At 49.6% G+C, this 19,984-nt stretch overlaps 1 protein-coding gene across 1 annotated transcript in view; it reads left to right on the top strand.

Annotated features, from left to right (window-relative positions):
• The first annotated feature begins 3,449 nt into the window (after window positions 1-3,449).
• Window positions 3,450-19,984, top strand: part of CRHR1 (corticotropin releasing hormone receptor 1) — an 86,573-nt gene continuing 70,038 nt past the window's right edge. The window contains exon 1 of the mRNA XM_075059573.1: window positions 3,450-3,965. Coding sequence (XP_074915674.1) covers window positions 3,930-3,965 — 36 coding nt within the window. The 5' untranslated portion in view covers window positions 3,450-3,929. The remainder of the gene's footprint in view (window positions 3,966-19,984) is intronic.

The raw sequence follows: 19,984 nt of genomic DNA, 5'->3' as shown, positions 1-19,984 counted from the left end.
TTAGATAGTTAGGAGCGTTAGATGCTGAGGCTAATATAATTCAGGGGGAAACAGGTAACAAGGGTTGAATACTAGAGATCCACTGGGAAGGAGACCTTGGTAAACTGGCAGTAACTGACTCAACAGTCTGTGACCTAGCATTGGACTGTTTTTCCTATAGTGTGTTAGCAACCCCAGAGCTGATAACCAACTGACACAAGTGAGGTCCTGTTCTAAGGGACTCAGTCAAAAATGTAAACAAAGTCACCTTCCCTCCAAAGTGACTGAGTATAAGGTGTCTGTTCTACTGTGGTTGTGTACTTTGATTCTGAAAACCTGAATGGTTATCTTGACCAGTTTTCTAGTGGATGTTAGCCAAGTCATAGTCCAATACATAAGAAGTAAGAATGGCCATACTGGGTCAGACCAAAGCTCCATCTAGCCCAGTGTCCTGTCTTCCAACAGTGGCCAATGCCAGGTGCTTCACAGTTAACCATCGAGTGATCCATTTTTGCCTTCTTATATCCTATACTATGAATTACTCTTGTTAGGGATATTTTACAAAACTCTATAAAACTAAATTCAACTCTTGGGTCCTTTTCTTTAGTTAAGCAATTGAAATTCAAAGACCCCTAAGAACGGTGGTATGAGGAATCAGCTAAGCAGTTGCTTAACTAAGTTTGTTTTATACCCTAGCTTTCTTACAGTACTGACCTCCTTTTATCTGTCCGGGATATTCTGAACCCCAGGGTTGCTCGTGGTCATAATAACTGGTAGAAGCAGTGTTTGAACTGACAGGGACCTGCCATTTGAGCTGATGACAGGGGATGGCTAACTCAATGATTGGCTGTTCTGTTCATTTCCTCTGAAGCACCTGGCACTAGCTATTCTCAGAAGACACGATACTGGGCTATATGGACCATTGGTCTGACCCAGTCTGGCCAGTCTTATGTTCTCTTGCTTCTGCTGGAGGCTGACTCCTGCCACCGTGGCTTTAATATGAAGCAGTTGCCTTGTCTTTGGAATATATCCAGAGAACCAAGCAGGAGTAGGAGAGGAAGCAGGGGGGCAGTGTGGCCTAGTGGACAGTGCACTCGATTGGGACTCAGAAGAACTGGATTCTGTTCCTTGCTCTGGCCTCCTGGGTGATGTTGGGCAAGTTGCTTCACTTCTCTGTATCTCAGTTTACACACCTGTAAAATGGAGATAATACTGCTGCCCTCCTTTGTAAAGCACTTGGTGATCCGCTGATGAAAAGCAGGTGTTGGTATTATTATGCCGTTCCTAGAGAATAAAGGCTGAATGTCAGCGCAGGTGCTGCCCCCTTTGCCCCAGTTCAGTTGAAGGGATAGTAGTCAGCCAGTCCAGAGAATAAGGGAAAGCTGGTCCCCATGTGCAAGGTGATAGGATTGGGGTAAACCTTCGGGCAGGGAGTTTGCCATTAACTCCTTTTTGCTCATGCCACGTGCATGTACCTGGATGTCTTGTGATTGCTTACAGAAAATGGTGACTAGCTGGTTTTTTCCTACTGAGTTTTTTTTTTTTTTTTTAGGAAAAAGGACTTTAATTGTCTGTTTTTTTAATTCGCTGGTTTTTTAATTCGCTGGTTTTTTCCTACTGAGTTTTTTGTTTGTTTCTTTGTTTTGTTTTTGTTTTGTTTTTTAGGAAAAAGGACTTTAATTCTCTCCAGTAGATGTGGAAAAAAACTAGAGACCTCTGAGATTGGAGCTGTTTCACACACACAATGTTCGCACGTATCAGATGTTTAAAAGACCAGATGCAAATATAATAGTCCCATTTAGGCATGTTCTTCAGACAGCTTCTGAGCTTCAGCAATAAATTCTTCAACAGGACCAGCCATGTAAAAAGCCTGTTCTGGTAACTGGTCATATTCACCAGAGAAAATGCTATCGAATCCCATGATTGTTTCCTTCACAGGCACCAATTTCATTCCAGGCAGGTATATTCCCAATTCATTTCCCTGGGGCTGGCTAACCTCAATCACCCTTCTACAAGACAGCACCACATTCTACCACCATTGCCCCGCCAAAGCCTGCAGGAGGAGTTCTGGAAGCCGGGGTGCGGAGGGTCATGACTTTAGAGTGCTGGGGTGCACCTCACACAAAGCAAGATAAACCCGGGTCCCATTAACAGAGATTGACCCATAGGAAAAATGCTACAATATAACATCCCTGAACACTTCGGTAATGCCTTGGTACTCTACAAGGGCTAGGACCGTTAGGGAATATTACATCCATTCAGGTAGCCTGAGTATTATGGCCCCCAGAAATGCAGCAATGTTATTGCATTGCAATGCTTTGAACCACTGCTTGACCTCCTTTTATAAAGGCAACCTCTTCCTCTGCCGGCTTCCCCTGGAAATGATTCTGCCCAGGCCCGCTAGGCAGCCAGGAATAAAATCCTCTGCCAGATCTATCCCTCCCATCCTGGAAACAAATTGAAAATTGTACCCTGGGTCCTGGAACACCAAGAAACAAAACAAGAAGCGGCAGCTATATTGTTCTGACTCTATCTCCTAGCGATCCCAGGGAAAGTGACCGTGGGAGCTGTCACCCCTGGGGGCTCTCTCTCCGCTCTTTCAGAGCACTTCCCAGGCTCCCCTGGAGTGGCAGTTAGAGCACTGGAGGTTAAGAGCCAGGACCCCTGGATTCTACTCCTGGCTCTGCCACCGACTCGCTGTGTCCCCTTGGGCAAAGTCACTTCCCCGGTCTGTGCCTCAGTTTCCCCTGCTGTAAAATGGGGATCAATTACACTGATTTCAATTCAGGTTCAAAGTTCATTGGAGTCGGAGTTCACAGGACTTGCTCTGAAGCTCTCACGTTTCCGGGGTCAGACAAGGGACTGGGGTATGGGAGATGAGCCATGTGTCTGCAAAGACACCTGTGAATTAAATCTGGGGGTTGCAGGTTAGTGCAGGGCTGTCATAGAAGGAGACGGGGGGTGCACTGCGCTGTGGAGCGGGATAATCCTCCTAGGAGCGGGGGCGGAAGGGGGAGCAGAGTCCGACAAGGCCAAGGGCTGCTGAGACTTTCCTAAAATCCCCTGCCCGGCCGCATCTCCCCCAGCAGAGCCGGAGGACTGGGGAAGGCGCCAGGGCGCAGTACCGCCCCAGAAACACCAGAGGCGGCTGCTGGCACAGGCGTGGGTCCCAGCCCCGCTGGCTGCGGGCAGGCGGCAGAGATCCACCCCCACCCGGGACAGCTCCCAGCCTTTGTCCCGCTCCCCGCAGCCTGCTGCCCCCCGGCTCCGCCGTGCGCCCCAGCCTGCCTCTCCCCGGGGCGCTCGGTCCCTGCCTTGGACAGCTTCCCATTGCCATGTCCGGCCGCGCCGGGCGTCCCACCGGCTCCGCGCCTGCAGCGCTGCAGGAGTGAGTTAAAAATACCCAGGATCCTGCCTCCTCCCCCGGCCTCAGCCTCCCCCTGCAGCCGATGCGCCGGGCTCAGCCTCTGCAGCGCCAGCCTCGCTGCTGGCATCCGCCGGCTGACCCGCTGCTGCAGGAGCAGCGACTGGCCCAGGGATTAGGGAGCTGCAGAGAATCGGGTCCTCCCCTTGCTGGGCAGGTTGGAAGTAACTGTTGCAAAGGGCGGGGGAGTGGGAAGACGAGCGGGGAGGGCTGTGGAGGAGGAGGAGGAGAGAAGCTGGTGGGAGGATGGCGAGGAGAGATATAACCCAGCCCCATCCGAACAGGGGAGCTGGAAGGTGGCGATCCAGGAGCCGGAGCAGAGCGAGTTTATAAAAGGACACAGGCTGAAGCAGAGGGACAGCGCCTGCTCCCAGGGACCTCGCTCCCCAGGCTGGGAGACCTTGGCTTCCTCCCAACTCCTTCTCCTTGACAAGAGCCTCTGAAAACAGTCCAGCGCCTTGCTCCCAACCAGCAGAAGGGAGCATGCCTGGGACAGCTGGGCCAGGGAGGAATTAAAAGCCCCAGGATGGTGCTGTGGACATGTCCTCATATCTTCCTTCAGGTAAGAGCCTCTCGGGTTCTCCTGCTGGGTTTGTCAGCCCTGTCCCCCGCCCCAGAGATAGGGCCCCCTTGGGATGTCGTATCCCTGGATTGTGGAGTGAAGGGAAAAGAGAAACATTCTGCTGGGTGACACTGTAGTTTGGGGAGAGTGCCCTGAACAGAAACATCGGTGCACATACCAGATGAACTTCCAGCCAGAAAGCAAAGAGAAGTGGAGGTAGTTTCTGCATGACTTTGCTTTCATGCAGATTAGAAAACCCCATCTCGGTATTGCGAGCTGGGCACGCACAAGGAAATGGGCTTAAAGGACATTCTCTGGTGTCGTAGAGAGTGAGCCAGCAGTGAGAGAGTGTCAGCCCATCTTTCCTCCAAGCAAATCCTCTGGCATGATGCTCTGCACCTCTCTTGCTTCATTTCCTAGTAAAGCCATCTGCTCACCGGTTTCCTTAAACTGCAGGAGAGGAAAGTCCCCCTCTGCCTTGGCTGGGAAGAAGCAGGCATGGCAAATACATGTCATGCCTTTCCCACCTGCATTTCGAAATGAACATTCTTTTCAAAGGAATATACTTTAAAACAAAATTGCTCTGAAAAAAGCAGTCGCCGCCTTTCATTTTTCAGAGGCGCAGAAAAAGCAACATTCCAGCTGCTCAGGAAATGACATTTCTTTTTCTCCCATGAAAATGTTCAGGGTTTCATTGAGAAACCAAACACTTACAAACCGAATGTTCTTCCATTGCCAAATGGGGAGGGATTGTTTTTCGATGAGCATCTGAACGTTTTTCACCAAACCAGACATGTGGGTTGAAAAATGCCAGATTTTTCTTGACCAAAAATGTATTGATAGAAGTGTGTTTGACCGGCTCTATGCAAAACACTGCGTTAATGGCACAGTAAAGGCTGCATCCTTCAAACGACAGTCAGCAAATGCAGAGGTTCAAGTTCTATCATCCCTTTTAGCACAGTAGCAGTTTGCATGCTGTGTGTCTGCATGTTAGGTTATATGTTGTACAACAGAAACGGTAAGCAGTATTTAGATGCTCATTTTAAGAAGCAAAACTAGGAGTCAAAAGTGCCAGCAATTCCTAATAATTGTTCATAAGTGTTAATAAGCTGTTGGAAGCTTCTGTCTTGAATGACCTGAGTTTCTGATTTTTAATTGGGCAACCATCCTATTGCATTAACAGAGTGTTTTGTAGCTAAATTCCGTGGTGGTTTTTTTAACAAAAATAATGGGAAATATTGCCTGTTTCGAGTTAGAATTTAAATGGTCCTCGATACTTCCACTGTCTTTGATTGCAGAAATAGCTGAACCTTTCCCTGATCATTCTTTCTAAGTTTAACTCACCCTTGGGCAGAGACCAGTTCTGGAGAATTCCATCCTGAACGATTTGAGAAATTATGATCAGTTCACAAAGTGGGGTAGAGGGATGAGAACGGAAGTAATTGAACAGCCTTAGCAACAGTAGGTTTGAGATGTGTGTGTAAAATAATCAGTAATACGCCAGACTCACCATAATAAATTTACATATCAATGCACCTCATAGAGTCATGGAACTATAGGGCTGGAAGGGACCTCGAGAAGTCATCAAGTCCAGTCCCTGCACTCAGACGGGACCAAGTAAACCTCGCCCATCCATAGATTATCAGACACTTTGCTTCCTTCCCCAAACTTGAGGAAGAGTTCTGCATAGCTTGGAAGCTAGTCCCTTCCACCAACAGAAGTTGGTCCAACCTCTCCCACCTTGTCTCTGTCATATCCTGGGACCAACATGACTACAACAACACTGCAGACTAGAGCATCCTTGACAGTGTTTGTCCAAGCTGTTCTTTAAAACCTCCAAAGATGTGATTTCAAAACCTCCCTTGGAAGCCTGTTCCATAGTTAGAAAGTTTTTCCTAATATCTGACCTAAATCTCCCTCACTAGGGTCCTAGTTTGATGGTTATCTGAACTAACATACAGTGTACTCACCTCTGATGGATCACACCATGCCCCATAGCTCCCTTCCCACACCAATACTTTCCTCCCAGCACCTCTCATCACTTCCTCCCAGGCACGACCTCTCCGGGGAAAGACTGGTGGTTTCTTACCATCTTGTCTATGTAGAGTAGATGGACTGTTCTCCAGTGTCTTCAGGGGCAAACCAGGCATGGCCTCTGTGTTGCTCACGTCCTGGGCAGTCTTTGCAGGGCTTGAGAGAACTAAGAGTCCCTCCTACATGGCAACAGAGTGGAACAGAGATGTTCTGAGTGGCTCAAAAGTCAATCAGGGCCCCGGAGACAATGAGCCAATATGGCTTCTGCTAACTCTGTTGACCACCCAAGTGAGTTCAACCAATCAGGGAACCAGAACCAATGTCAAATGATTTACGCAGCCAATCACAACCATGCAAACCAGCCTGAAAGAAGTCAACCTACAAAGAAATAAAGTCATTTAAACTTTAAAAAAAATAAATAGAAAATTAAACCCCTCCTCCAAGTAGAATGTTTGCTCAAAAAAGAGAGACCTGCCAGAGACTCCATGACATCCACTAGGGACTTAGCTATTGCTATCAATTTTGCGCAGATTCTGTGGTGCTGGATGGCAGTAAAAAATCCAGAGAGAGATGTGAAAATTTGCTGCAAAAAGTTCACCCTTATCCTACAAGTGATTAAAAAACCCACAAATGTTCATGTGACATTTTGTCAGGAAATGTTGACATTTCATACAATTACCGCAATTTCCAAATTGTTTTACCAGCCACAAAACTGATGGGAAGGGAGGTGGGGGAAAGAAACCTTTTTGCTGCCAATCTTTTGCCCAGCTCTAATAATAGTAATAATGAAATTCAAAACGGAGACACCTCTGCTCAAAAGCCTGAGGGAAGTAAGTGTGTGTGTGTATGTGTGTGTATGAACTAATCACCTGGATCATTTCTTGTCTCCAGCAAATGAGATAATAGTGCAATCAGTGCTGAAAGTAGTTGTTCCATTGCTATCAGATGGCTGTACAGAAATACAAGCTGAGAAGCCAATGGGAAAATCAGAAATCCTGTGTAGAGTCCCTGCATATGTTTACACAGACCCATTGGAAGGTCTGCATCCCAAAAGCCTCTCTTGAGTGGTTAGTCTTGAGTGAATAGATGTAGAGTTATGCATCACCGGCATTTTTTTCACTGCGTCTAGGGAAAGATTTAATCTAGCAGACAAAGGAATAATGAGATCCAGTGGTTGGAAGCTGATAGTAGGCAAATCTAGACTGGAAGCAAGGCCCAAATTCCTAATAGTGAGGACAATTAACCCCTGAGACCAGGAGAAGGTGGATTCTCCATCATTTGAAGCCTTTACATCAAAGCTGAAGGTCCTCCTAAAGCACATGGTCTAGCTCACCTGGAAGTTACGGACAGCATGTAGGAATCACTGGAGCGGTTCTCTGACCCGTGTGATGCAGAAGGTCAGACTGGGTGAGCACACTTGTCCCTTCTGGCCTTAAAAAGCCTATGAATTCATGCCCTCGTGATCCCTGCAGAGTCAGCCTCAGTCACTTTGTACAGAGCATATCCGCTCTGAGCATGTCAGCCAATTTGAGTCTCTCTCTTTGAAATGATGCAAAAGATGGGGGCCACGCTACAAAGCCTTTCGATAAACCGTGACCGAATCCCCCTTGGAAGCTTATTTCTGTGCAGTGAAAGGTTGCCCTGGATTTGGGGCTGGCTCCTTTCCCTTAGAATCAGAATTCTGCCTTCATTTCGGTACTTATTGATTTTTGGACTAGGAGAAAACCAGAGACGGTGAAAATAACAGAAATTCAGCTACAAACAGGCTGGGAAGGGGGAGCTGCTGCGAGAACCAGCACAGTTTTCAGTTAATCGACAGGTTCATTGGAGTGACGGCGACTGGAGAGGAGACTGAGTGATGAAGAAATTCACTCAGAAGGACCATTTTTCTTGTGCTGCAATATTAGACTCCTCACTAGTCAGTCATGTTCTGAGAAACTCACCTGAAAAATAGCTGACGCACATAAGGTTGAAGCACTATTCATTTTTGGCTTGTGTCTTTTTCCTAGTCACTCTCCCTAAATCTGGGCTCTGCATTATGTCCCTTGTCTGTCCCATGAGCACACGCAGAGAACAGCTCCCTTGGTATAGTGCCTACTCCTAGGGGGTAGGTCTGTCTTTCTTTTTCATGTATAGTCCTTCCCCAGTCTGCTGGTGCTCGTAGCTAAAGCTTTGGGTGAAATCGTGGCTTCACTGAGGTCAATGGTAAAACTCACGTTGATTTCAATGAGGCAAGAAGTTCATCAATTCCGTGGCAGAAGGAACCAATGTGATCTATATATGGAGATACACCTATCTCACAGAACTCGAAAGGTCATCAAGTCCAGGCCCCTGCCTTCACAGTAGGACCAAGTACTGTCCCTGACAAATGTTTGCCCCAGAACCCTAAATGGCTCCCTCAAGGATTGAACTCCTAACTCAATGCTCAAACCACTGAGCTATCCCTCCCCCAATCTCATCTGAGCTCCTGCAAAACACCTGCCAGAGAACCCCACCCAGATATTCCAGGAAAACTTCTCCCTTTACATTGTAGAGCTCAAAGTGCTAAATTAAGGGTGAGTATCATTATCCAATTCTTTGGATGGGTAAACTGAGGTGCCCACAACCCCTGAGTGAGATGGTAGCAGAACTCAGGTTTTGTCCCAGGTAAGAACCACAGTGGTCCCAGTTGCAAACTCTCAGCTAACTAATTACATTTGCACATCCTGTGCTTGTTAGAAAACTAAAGCTGCAGGGTTGAGCTGAAAAGTTCACCTTGAGGGGATATGTTACGACCAGAGCTGTTCGGAAAATGGAATTCCCATCCCATGGGAGCCCTGTATTTCAACGTTTGTTTTTGTCCTGAAATGGGACCAAAATATGTTGACATTGTGTTGCCGCACAAAAGGCCCCCAAACAATTCCAGATCAGCAACGTCTGAGCATATCATTTTTGACATCGTCACTTGAAGCAAAACATTTCACTTCCAAAACATCGATGGTTTGGACATTTTCCAACCAGCAATGTTTCAAAACGTCAATATGAAATGAAATGTTTCCATTTAGAATTTTCCCATGGGAGAAATTTGTTGAAATTGACATTTGCCTATGAAAAAGGTGGTTTGCCGCACTATGTTGGGAGAATGCTTTGGTCAAAAAAACACTGACTGGCTCTAGCCAAGAAAGACGTCCACCGCACAGGAAACTTACAAAATACTGTCCCTGGGTCTGTCTGTATTATTGTAATTAGCTGTATTACTTTGTATTGGTAGCATCATAGAGCCTAGCAGTTCTAGTCAGGCTTCCATTGTGCTAGGTGCGGTACAAACAGAACAAAAAGACAGCCAGTGCCCCCAAAGAGTTTACAATCTAAAGAGACAAGACAAGACCGACCTCGGGTGCAGGAGGGGAACAGATAAAAACACAAGCAGAGGGACCAGCGTATATCACTGTATGATCTGTAACAGGGCAACCTGCCCCTTTAGGCGCCAGGAGGTTCGGGACCGGTCAGCCCCATTCATTTAGCCCAGCCCTGATACACACGTCCGGGGTGGTGCATTTCAGAGGAAAGTGATTCTATGACGCTATTAGCCATGCCCCTGGTGGCCATTAACCCTACCCATGCCATGGTTCGGAAAGACACAGCTAACACAGCCGGACGACCTTACCTCTCCTCACACCGTGCCGTAACCATGGGACGGTGGCTAAGGGCCGCTGGAGTTTGTGGGCCCAGCTTTTCTGAAATGGCAATGGTCAAGATCAAACCGCATGGGGTGATGTCAGATTGGGGTCAGCCAAGGGGGCATGGGGGGGGTGAGCTTGAGTCCTGGTGAGAGCAAAAATAAGCGATAAGGACTGGAAACATTTGGGGGCATTGTATCTTGGGAACCCCTTGGCCAAATGGCCTCAAATTTGTACTACCAAGACTACCCTGGCCCCCGATGGAGCTTGGGAACTTTCAGGACAAGCTGAGCATGCATGTGGCTTTTAGGGCACTTCGCCGGTAAACAGCAAGCTCCTGAACTGTAGCGGTGCCACTGCCCCACTCTGCTCACTTAACCCTCTATATCTCTCACTAGATATATCACTTCCTCCCTTGAATACGCCAAGGAATGACCGACTGAAACCTAATATAGCCACAGCCCCTTCGCTCTGCTTCTTCTCAGGGGCTCTCTCAACCAGGGCCCCTGCTGACTTGCAAAGCCCAGGACAGCTGTTGTGCTTCTGGTGCCGTGGAAGAAAGTTGTCCGGCCTTCAGCTTGGCAGCCTGGCATGCACCGCCTGTCAGGTCCGCCTGCCTTCGACCGGCCAGTGAAAATCTCTGCTGTTCAAAGGCAGTGCGGCGGGTCCCTGGGGTCTGGATGGAACCGAGAGCGAGTGGGAGGGTGCTGTCACGTCTGTTTCCATCCTCCCCCTTGGTTTTGATCTGGTATCATCAGAGGGGTTTGCCACGGGCTTCTTAAAGGGCGCTGTGCCTGCCAGGCTAAAGTCTTAGTCCTCCACCGCAGCGTTGCAGCTGACTGGGTGGAGATGGACTCCGGAAAGGCAAAGTCCTTGGGCCTCAGCTTCACTTTACGGCTTCACTGACTTGGTTAACTTTTCAGGCGCCTGTTGCACAGGGATAAGTGAGGACACCAGGCAGGAGGCAGGGGGGATCCTCCCTGCTAGCAAGGGATTAGGGATGCATCCACTCTGCTGCCTCAGCCGTTTCTGGCCCTGCCGTCAGGAATTGCAAAGGTATGTAACCCTGGATAGTGCCAGGGGAGTTAACCAGGTTCTATCGCACTGCAGGAAAGGACCATGGTTCTCCAGGCAGGAACAGTCTCTGGTTTAGGGCCAGGTTTTTGATTGATTTGATTCATTCCACAGGCTGCCTCAGCCCAGCTGGGAGCTAGCGAGCATCCCTGGGTCTGTCCATGTCCAGCCAGCCTGAATACAGGAGCCCTTTGATGGTCATTACTGCAAAGCCAGGCACTACAGGCTGTTTGTGAGCTATTCGCTGCAAGTATTTGCCTCTCACCCTAAGCCATGGGGCCCGTCCCTTGATAATACCTGCCATAGCCGTTCTACGGCACTTTTCATGAGTAGAGCTCAAATGAGGAAACTGAGGCACAGGCGTGGGCGGTGTCTTGCTCCAGGTCACCTACCAAACCAGTGTCAGGGCTGGGAATGGACCCCCAGTCTCCCAATGCCCGAGGCAGATGCATAATTTCCTTCCCTGTTTAGATGAATAATCCTTTATGGGTGACTTCTGCTTCCCCCTGAAAATGAATTGCACTGGCTCCCAAAAGCTACAAGGCGATTAAACGCGCCTCGGCCATTGCTGCCTGGGCACGTGCACGCAAAAAGTGAGCTGATGTGGGGGAGGCATGAGGGAGGTCAGAGCCACGTCTGACAGCGAAGGGACCAAACTCTTTGCAGGGAACTTCCAGCTGTGAAAAGGCCTCATCCGGAGTATTGTGTCCAGTTTTGGTCCCCTCACTACAGAAAGGATGTGGACAAATTGGAGACAGTCCAACGGAGGGCAACGAAAACAATCAGGGGGCTGGAGCACATTACTTACGAGGAGAGGCTGAGGGAACTGGGGTTGTTTAGTCTGCAGAAGAGAAGAGTGAGGATTTGATAACTGCTTTCAACTACCTGAAAGGGGGTTCCAAAAAGGATTGATCTAGACTGTACCAGATGACAGAACAAGAAGTAATGGTCTCAAGTTGCAGTGGGGGAGGTCTAGGTTGGATATTAGGAAAATCTTTTTCACTAGAAGGGAGGTGAAGCACTGAAATGGGTTACCTAGGGAGGTGGTAGAATCTCCTTCCTTAGAGGTTTTTAAGGCCTGGCTTGACAAAGCCCTGGCTGGGATGATTTAGTTGGGGTTGGTCCTGCTTTGAGCAGGGGGTTGGACTAGAACCTCCTGAGGTCTCTTCCAACCCTGATATTCTATGATTCTATTAAACTGCCCTCTGTCTCCCAGCAGTTGTCACTGACACCCCACGAGGCGCTGCCGAGAACACAGACACTAACACAGCTGCCTGGCATGTCTTTGTTCTGCAACGCATGGAATAGTTTGCTTAATAAAGCTTAGTGGCTCGCGCTCCAATTTCAGCCCCGCTGAGAGGGGGAAACCCAAGCTCCATCGCCCATTGCTAATTAGGCAGCTGCCCGTCCATCTTTCTGCTCTGAAGCTGTTGCAGACCATCCAGCCGCTCCGCTCAGGTCTTGTCCGGAGCAGGGAAATGCTTGGACTTGGACATTAATTAATTAGTTAATGGCTCTGGACACTTTGGAGATGGAGCAACGCTCAGCATTAATCCTGATGAATGAGGATTTCGCTGTTAGGTCACTGGCAGCTCAAGGGTGGTCACCGTGTCTCCGCATCCACCGCTCACACACCTCTTAGCAGCAGTAACCACCAGGGCTCTCCTCCGAGCTGTTTCATGCTAACAAGTGCTGACAGCTTATCTCTCAGCCGCCGCCTTTCTCTCCAGCAGGGAGGAGACTGGCCCACAAAGTATGTGGTCAAGGCCAAATTCTTCTCTGAGGCTAGGGAGGACCTGGAAAAGTAACGCACAAAATCGGAGTTGCATGCTAGCCTCGACTGGGCTGGGAAGCGTCCGGAGATGCAAGCCGGCCTCGACCGGGCTGGGAAGTGTCCGGAGATGCACGCTGGCCTCGACCGGGCTGGGAAGTGTCCAGAGATGCATGCCGGCCCTGACTGGGCTGGGAAGTGTCCGGAGATGCACACTGGCCTTGACCAGGCTGGGAAGTGTCCCACCCGGGAATGGTCTGCCCAGAGTGAAGAGGTTGGGCTTGGTGTGCGTGAGTGTAGGGTGGGGCTGGTGGGCCTGTGAGGTCCCGGGGATCAGACCAGCTGATCTGTGCTCCCTTCCAGCCTTAAATTCCATGAGGGGGGCGGTGCCAGAGAGTGCGTTGCACAGGGGACTTTATAAAACCGAACAGGGGCTACAGTGGGAGACCTGACTTCTAGCTGGCAGCAGGGCCTGATCCTAATGTCACATCAGAGGGCGTAAAAGAGGAGTTCATAACTACGCTGCAGCCAGTGGATTTACACTGTGGGGAGGTGGTGGCATGAGACCAGAGAGCGCGCCCCAGGGAGGGTTGCTTAGGGTTTTATTTAGTTCTGAAGTCAGTGTAGGTACGTCTACACTGCCGTTCGACTCCTGCGGCTGGCCCGCGGCAGCTGACTTGGGCTCGGGTTCAGGGGATGTTTAACTGTTGTACAGATGTTGCGGCTTGGTCTGTAGCCCAAGCTCTGAGCCCAAGCCCACTTTCACAGGCCCCGCTCATCCAGCAGAGCCCAGCGTCCTGGCTGGAGGCTCTCGGGGTCAAGAACAAAGCTCAGAGGCTGGCATGTTATCCAGCTGTCTGTGCGGTGCAAATTCCCGAAATGGCGTGCCCACTTCAGGTCCATTTTACACAGGAAGGTTTGTATCAGATTAAAGATGAACGCAAAGAGCCCAGTGGCATGTAGCAGAATTGGGGAGTAGCCTTTTAAATGGTGCATGACTTCTCTGTCCATCAGTCCCCAGGTAAAAGCGAGGTCCTAGCAGGTTATATTCATCGAAGAGCCGCTGGCACTTTTGGTAAGAAACAAGGTGTTAGCCCCGGTGTCTTGACTAAAATGCACTTCCCTAAAATCTCCCTTGATACTTTCAATTGGATTTGTCCCTCTTCTTCTTCACTTCCAGTCCTACTGTTCTGTAGTGCTGTTAAACAACACGCACGTTCCACCCCAGAGATGGCTGCATTCCAGCTTGCCTCAAGGAGAAAGAAAGGACTGTAAATCCTTTGACATTGAAATAACTTCCTTGTGGGCCGGGGCTTCCCTTGAGGGGAGGATGTTTTATCCCAGGGCTCTGTCTCTGTGTCTTAAGCAGGATCCCTTGAGGCAGAATAGATGAGATGTTCATTTATAGGTCCCCCAGCTTTCAAACCATGGCACATCTAGCTGGTGGATTGACCCAGCCTAGATATTACATTCCTCCCATTCGTGACCCTCTAGCTAGCCAGCGAGACAGGTTGGGGCTGTCCCTTTGAAAAATGGAGTGGGTTGTCTCCCACCTCCCACATCCGAAGTGCCATCACTTATTTTTAGACAGGAGACAATGAGCTTTTCCGATTAAATTCAGGCAGCAGCAGCAGCCATCAGATAGCATTCAGGTGGATTCAGCCTACATAGTCAATATTAATATCAAGCCTGTTCTCAGAGTCAACGTTCAGGTTATTAATTCTGGCACTTCGGGGGCAGGGAGGTAGTGGCATGTTCTTCCTGAGTGTCAAGCAGCCGTGCCTTTAATGGGAGTCCCAGGCTGCACTGCCCCCAAACCTCCTGGCTTGGAAAGGTATCCTGGAGACAAAGGGAGAAAGAGAAAAAGGAAATCGATTGCTAGGACAGGTCAGTTCAGTTCACACAGGGAAGTCTCCCGGCCTCTGGCCAAAATGCCAGACTCACCTTTCAGAAAAGTCTGCTACCCCGTTATTGGGGGGAACTTTCCCTTTTTGCTGGGGACTGAACTTGCCACTTTGGGCCGTGCTGGAGGAAGCCACCATGTTGCGAAAGAAGCTGCCAGGCAGAATTGGCAAACAAACTTCCGTAAGTGGTGAGGTCTCTGTGGTGAGCAGACTGATCCCTCTACATGCTGCTTTTGGATAGGAAGACTGAGACTTCGGGTAAAAGTGCCAGAAATGCTGAAGTGACTGTGACACCCTGGCACCCCGTTATTCACCGTTATCATGTAATGAGGATCTGCCTTATACATAGCATGTCTTGTGAGGTGTCACTCTAAACGTCTTGATCTGCTAGACGTTAATATCTCGTTGGATTGTGTGTGCTATCGTCGTGTGTGAAGTTATGAAGTTTGGCTGGGTAGGTGTTACTGAAACATGTTGTGAGGTTGCAAACACCCACAAGCAGCCTCTCAGGTACAATAGTAAAAAGGCCAAACACCAGGATTACCTCAGGAACTGTGCGCAATAGGAACCTCTCAGAGCGAGCACTGCTCAGTGGGAACTGTCTGACCCAGGTCACAGCAAAAGAGCTTTCCAGCAAGTGAGAAGAAGAGATAAAAGGGAGAGAAATGACATCATGATGGTACCGCACTCTCCCTACAACTACAGACCTGCAAACACCTGAGGAACAAGGACTGCACTGGAGGGAAGTGATGGTCCCAGGCTAGAGGGATTTTTAGCCTGAGTGAAAACCTGGGAAAGCCAAGGCAGCCTTAAGAGTCTGCCAGCCTGTTTATCACTCAGGGTGAGAATTTGCTAATTTATATCCTACTTATCTAGTGTGTCAAGCTCAGTTTGCGGTTTTGTTTAAGTACTAAGGTTATCTGCACAATGCAGTTGCAGCGTCTTCAGATACTAATTGCCAGTTCTTCTGTAGCACTTTTCCTAAACCTTGCTCAAAGCTCAACCCAGTCTTTAGTCCTCACCGCCGTTGAGGCAAGGCAGTGCCATTACCCCTGTTTTGCAGACGAGGAAGGTAGGCACAGGGAAACCGAGTGACTTGGTCAGCATCACACGAGAGAGCTGTAGCAGAGCAGGGAATTGACCCCTCATCCTCTACACTAGGGCCCTAACCACTAGGCCATCCTCTCGAAAACAGCTGCTGAGGAACATGCTGATGCTTCGCAGACTAGTGTGGAGAAAAGCCTGTTAATCCAGTCTCCCCAGCTGGCCTGCGGACAAAGAGAAGGCTGAAGCGTTCTTCATTCCCAAGATTCAGGAACATTCCAGGTGTAATTCTATTCCCAGCATCCCACTATAATTCCCTGCTGTGATGCCAGAGGCTGTGCAGTGATAGCCCAAGCACCTGTCTGGCATTGCAGGAGGAACATCTGAGCCCCAGCTTGGGGAAAACAGGCCTGGAACCAGGGCCAGAGGGGACCCTGTTGACCGTTAGCTCCGATAAGGGCTGCAGAGCAAACTTCATTCTAACCCTCTTCTCCTAACTCCCAGTCTGCCATTGCCCATGGCTGGGCCTACATTTTCCAAAGTTACTAGTGAGTCTGGAGGCTTCTATTCTGTTCTGTCCAGATTCTTGTCCCACGCTTGTCACCGCAGTATCTGAGCGTCTTCCATGGGCCTGACCCCTGTGTTTGTTCTTATCCTAAAAGTGCATGCAGGGGAGGGTCTCATTTTGATAGGAGGTTTTTAATTATTTTTAGGGGGTGAAAAGTCTTCAATGTACAGGGGCCCAACAGGAGACCCCTCAAAGGGGGCAGACTTTAAGAGAGGACCTAACACCTAGCACCCTGAAAATCAGACTCCTTTTAAAGGAGCTCCCAGTCTGAAGTCCCCAGAATCACTAGCCGCTTTGGATAGCATGGGCCTCGGTCTCTGCCCAGCGATGAAACTAGAGGATGAGAAGAGAAAGGACACTTTGCCCTCTGAAAAATATTATTGCCATTTATTCGCCATCTCTAAAGCCAAAGCGATGAAGGGCTGAATGCTGCAATCTAAGGAAACAAGCCCTCAGGGCAGATCATGGCACAGCCTTCCCCTGGTGGGAACTGGCTTTGATATGACTGAGCAAGGAATGTTTGGCTTGAAATGGGATCCCAGAGGGTGAAGGTTATGGGAGCCTGGTGTGCTACACAGGAGCTAAGTCCTATGTAAAGAGATGCAGAGTTCCAGTGGAAGGGACTGAAGATGGTGTCAGAAGTGGGATCATTGGGACAGGACAGTGAGTATTCTGAGCTGTGTTGGGAGGAGGAGGTCACATGCACTGGGGCATCAGGGACTTTTGCAGTTGTGCCGAAAGCTGTACGAATTTTAAAAAAAGCTGGGGCAGGAGACAAGGACTGAGATGCCCAGAGCTACCCTTCTCTGCCAGCAACTCACAGACCGGCCATGTGGTTCCCCAGATGGCAAAATAACTCCCAGTGCTGGAGGTGTGGTGTGAGAAACCAGGCTTGGGCCAAGTACCCGCATTCCCTAGCCCGTTGCAGCAGGCGCAATTGAGAGATTCAGACATTCCAAAGATAGAAAGGAGCACTATAATCATCCAGTCTGACCTCCTGCGTTACCTGCCCCGAAATAATCCCTAGAGCAGGCCTGCTAGAGAAACAGCCCATCCTGCTTTCAAAAATTGTCAGTGCTGGAGAACCCCCCACAGCCCTTGTTAATTGTTTCAATGGTTAATTACTCTCACCGTTAACAAATTGTGCCTTATTTCCAGTCTGAATTATACTCGCTTCAGCTTCCAGCATGGGATGGGATGATACTTTTCTCTGCTAGATGGAATAGCCCATCATCAAATACTTGTTCCCCTTTATAATACTTGTGGGCTGTGATCACCCCTCCCTTGGCCTTCTCTTTGTTAATTGAGTTCTTTGAGTCTATCACTATAACGCATGTTCTCTAACACTGTGAATCATTCATGTGGCTCTTCCCTGAACCCTCTCCAATGTATCAAGATCCTCCTGAACTGGGGGCACCTGAACTGGCCACAGGATTCCAGCATCAGTCGCACCAATGCCAAATATACAAGATTGCACCGTTTACGCCTTCCAGGATCACATTACCTCTTTCAGCCCCAGAGTCACACTGGGAGCTCATGTCTAGCTGATTATCCACCACAAACCCCAAATCTTCTTCAATCAGTTCTTCCCAGAATAGATTCCTCCCCTCATCCTGAAAGTATGGCCTACATTCTTTGTTTCTAGCTACATACATTTGATTATTTGCCCCCAGGTTACCAAGCAATCCAGATCACTCTGATTCCATGTCCTGTCTTCTTCCATGTTTACCACTCTTCCAATTTTTGTGGCATCTGCAAACTTGATCAGTGATGAGTTGATGGTTCCTTCCAGGTCACTGATAAAAATGTTCAATAACCTAGGGCCAGGAACTGATCCCTGTGGGACTCCCCTCCCCTAGAAACAGACCCACTTGATGATGATTCTCCATTGATGGTTTCATTTTGAGTAATATCAGTTGGCCAGTTTTTAGTCTATTTAACGTGTGCCATGTTAATTGTATATTCTTCTAGTTTTTTAATCAAAATATTGAGTGGTACCAAATCAAACGCCTTACAGAAGTCTGCATGTATTACACCAATACTGTTGCCTCTGTCAATCAATTTTATAATCTCATCAAAAAAAGATATCAAGTTAGTTTGAGAGGATCTATTTTTCCATAAACCCATGCTGATTTGCATTAATTGCATTATCCTCCTTTAATTCTTTATTAACCGAGTCCTCAATCAAGTGCTGCATTATCTTGCCCGGGACTGATGTCAGGCTGACACACCTATAATTACCCAAAACAGACTTGGTGAAAAGGAGAGTCAGCTGGAGCATCAGGACTGTAATAAAAGTCTGGAGCCTTTCCCATCGGTGGCCTGGTAGAATAGCTAGTAAGAGTAGCCTTCACACACGCCGCAGGGACTTTTCATCCTGAAGGGACTCGGAGAACTTAGAGTGACACACAAACCAGAGTGGGGTGGAACATCTGGCAGCATCACAACCCTGAACCAGAATTTGGGCCAAGAAGCAAACAGACAGATCCCTGGTGCTTATCATACACAGCAGCAAAGAATCCTGTGGCACCTTGTAGACTAACAGACATTTTGGAGCATGAGCATGTTAGTCTATAAGGTGCCACAGGATTCTTTGCTGCTTTTACAGATCCAGACTAACACGGCTACCCCACTGATACTTTACATCATACACAGCGTTTCACTAGAGCACTTTATGGGCACTAATTACCTACCCTTCTTAACAACCTTCTGAGGGAGAAAAATAATTATCGTCTTGTTTATACAGGTGGGTAAACTAAGGCAAATTCTGTCCTAGTTAGTGCAGCTGCACCTGAGATGAATATGACCCAGTGACTTCCCTAAAGTCACACAGTGAGCCAATGACCTTACTAGGAATAAAACCCAGGAGTCCCTTCTCCATAGGGTGACCAGATAGCAAGTGTGAAAAATCAGGACAGGGACTGGGGGGCGGGGTAATAGGAGTGTAGTAGAGCGGGACCGGGGCTGAACCCTCCTTGAGGGCGGAGGGGAGCCACACCGGCTCACCGAACTCCGTCAGCCTGGGGCCCGTCCCTTGCTGCGGGGCTGAGCGAACCAACAACCATTAGTAAGTGGCTCAGGCCCTCGGTTGCAGGGCTGAGCAAGCGACTGCTCTCTAGATGCCCCCGGCCCTGGGTCAGGGCGGGGCCGTAAGCAGTTCAGCAGTCCGGCCTTTCAGTAGGGCTGAGCACTAAGCCAGAAGTATATAAGCCCAGGCCCTTGGGCAGGGCGGGCAACACACACAATCTAAGTGAATGGCCTCCTCGGGCCAGGGGAGGGGGAGTCTGCCACCCTTGGAGGGGTGGCAGGGGGAACACAGGCCCTCCCACTCCACTGCGTCCCAGCCCGGGGCCCTAGCAGCGCTCAACGCCGCTGGCGGTCAGTGGGGGATCCTGACCGAAACACACTGACATGGGCTCAGGTGAGTCCGCAGCCTCACGGGAGTCGGCTGCCCCCGGGCCACTTCCAACCTCCCCCTCACTGTGTACCTGCCATCCACCGGCGTCATCCGGGGGGTCCCAAATCATGGGTTCCTCAGGGGAGCCGGCGTCGGGAGGTCCCGTCCACTCTTCGGGGTACCGGGCGTCGGGAGGTCCAGTCCACTCTTTGGGGTACTGGCCGTCAGGAGGTCCGGTCTACTCCTCAGGGTACTGGCCGTCGGGAGGTCCAGTCCACTCCTCGGGGTACTGGCCGTCAGGAGGTCCGGTCTACTCCTCGGGGTACTGGCCGTCGGGAGGTCCAGTCCACTCTTCGGGGTACTGGCCGTCAGGAGGTCCGGTCTACTCCTCAGGGTACTGGCCGTCGGGAGGTCCAGTCCACTCCTCGGGGTACCGGCCGTCAGGAGGTCCGGTCTACTCCTCGGGGTACTGGCCGTCGGGAGGTCCAGTCCACTCTTCGGGGTACTGGCCGTCAGGAGGTCCGGTCTACTCCTCAGGGTACTGGCCGTCGGGAGGTCCAGTCCACTC

This window comes from Chelonoidis abingdonii, chromosome 21 (genome assembly GCF_003597395.2).
Source record: "Chelonoidis abingdonii isolate Lonesome George chromosome 21, CheloAbing_2.0, whole genome shotgun sequence".
In the NCBI taxonomy this organism is placed as follows: Eukaryota; Metazoa; Chordata; order Testudines; family Testudinidae; genus Chelonoidis; species Chelonoidis abingdonii.
This window is presented reverse-complemented; position numbering and strand designations above follow the sequence as displayed.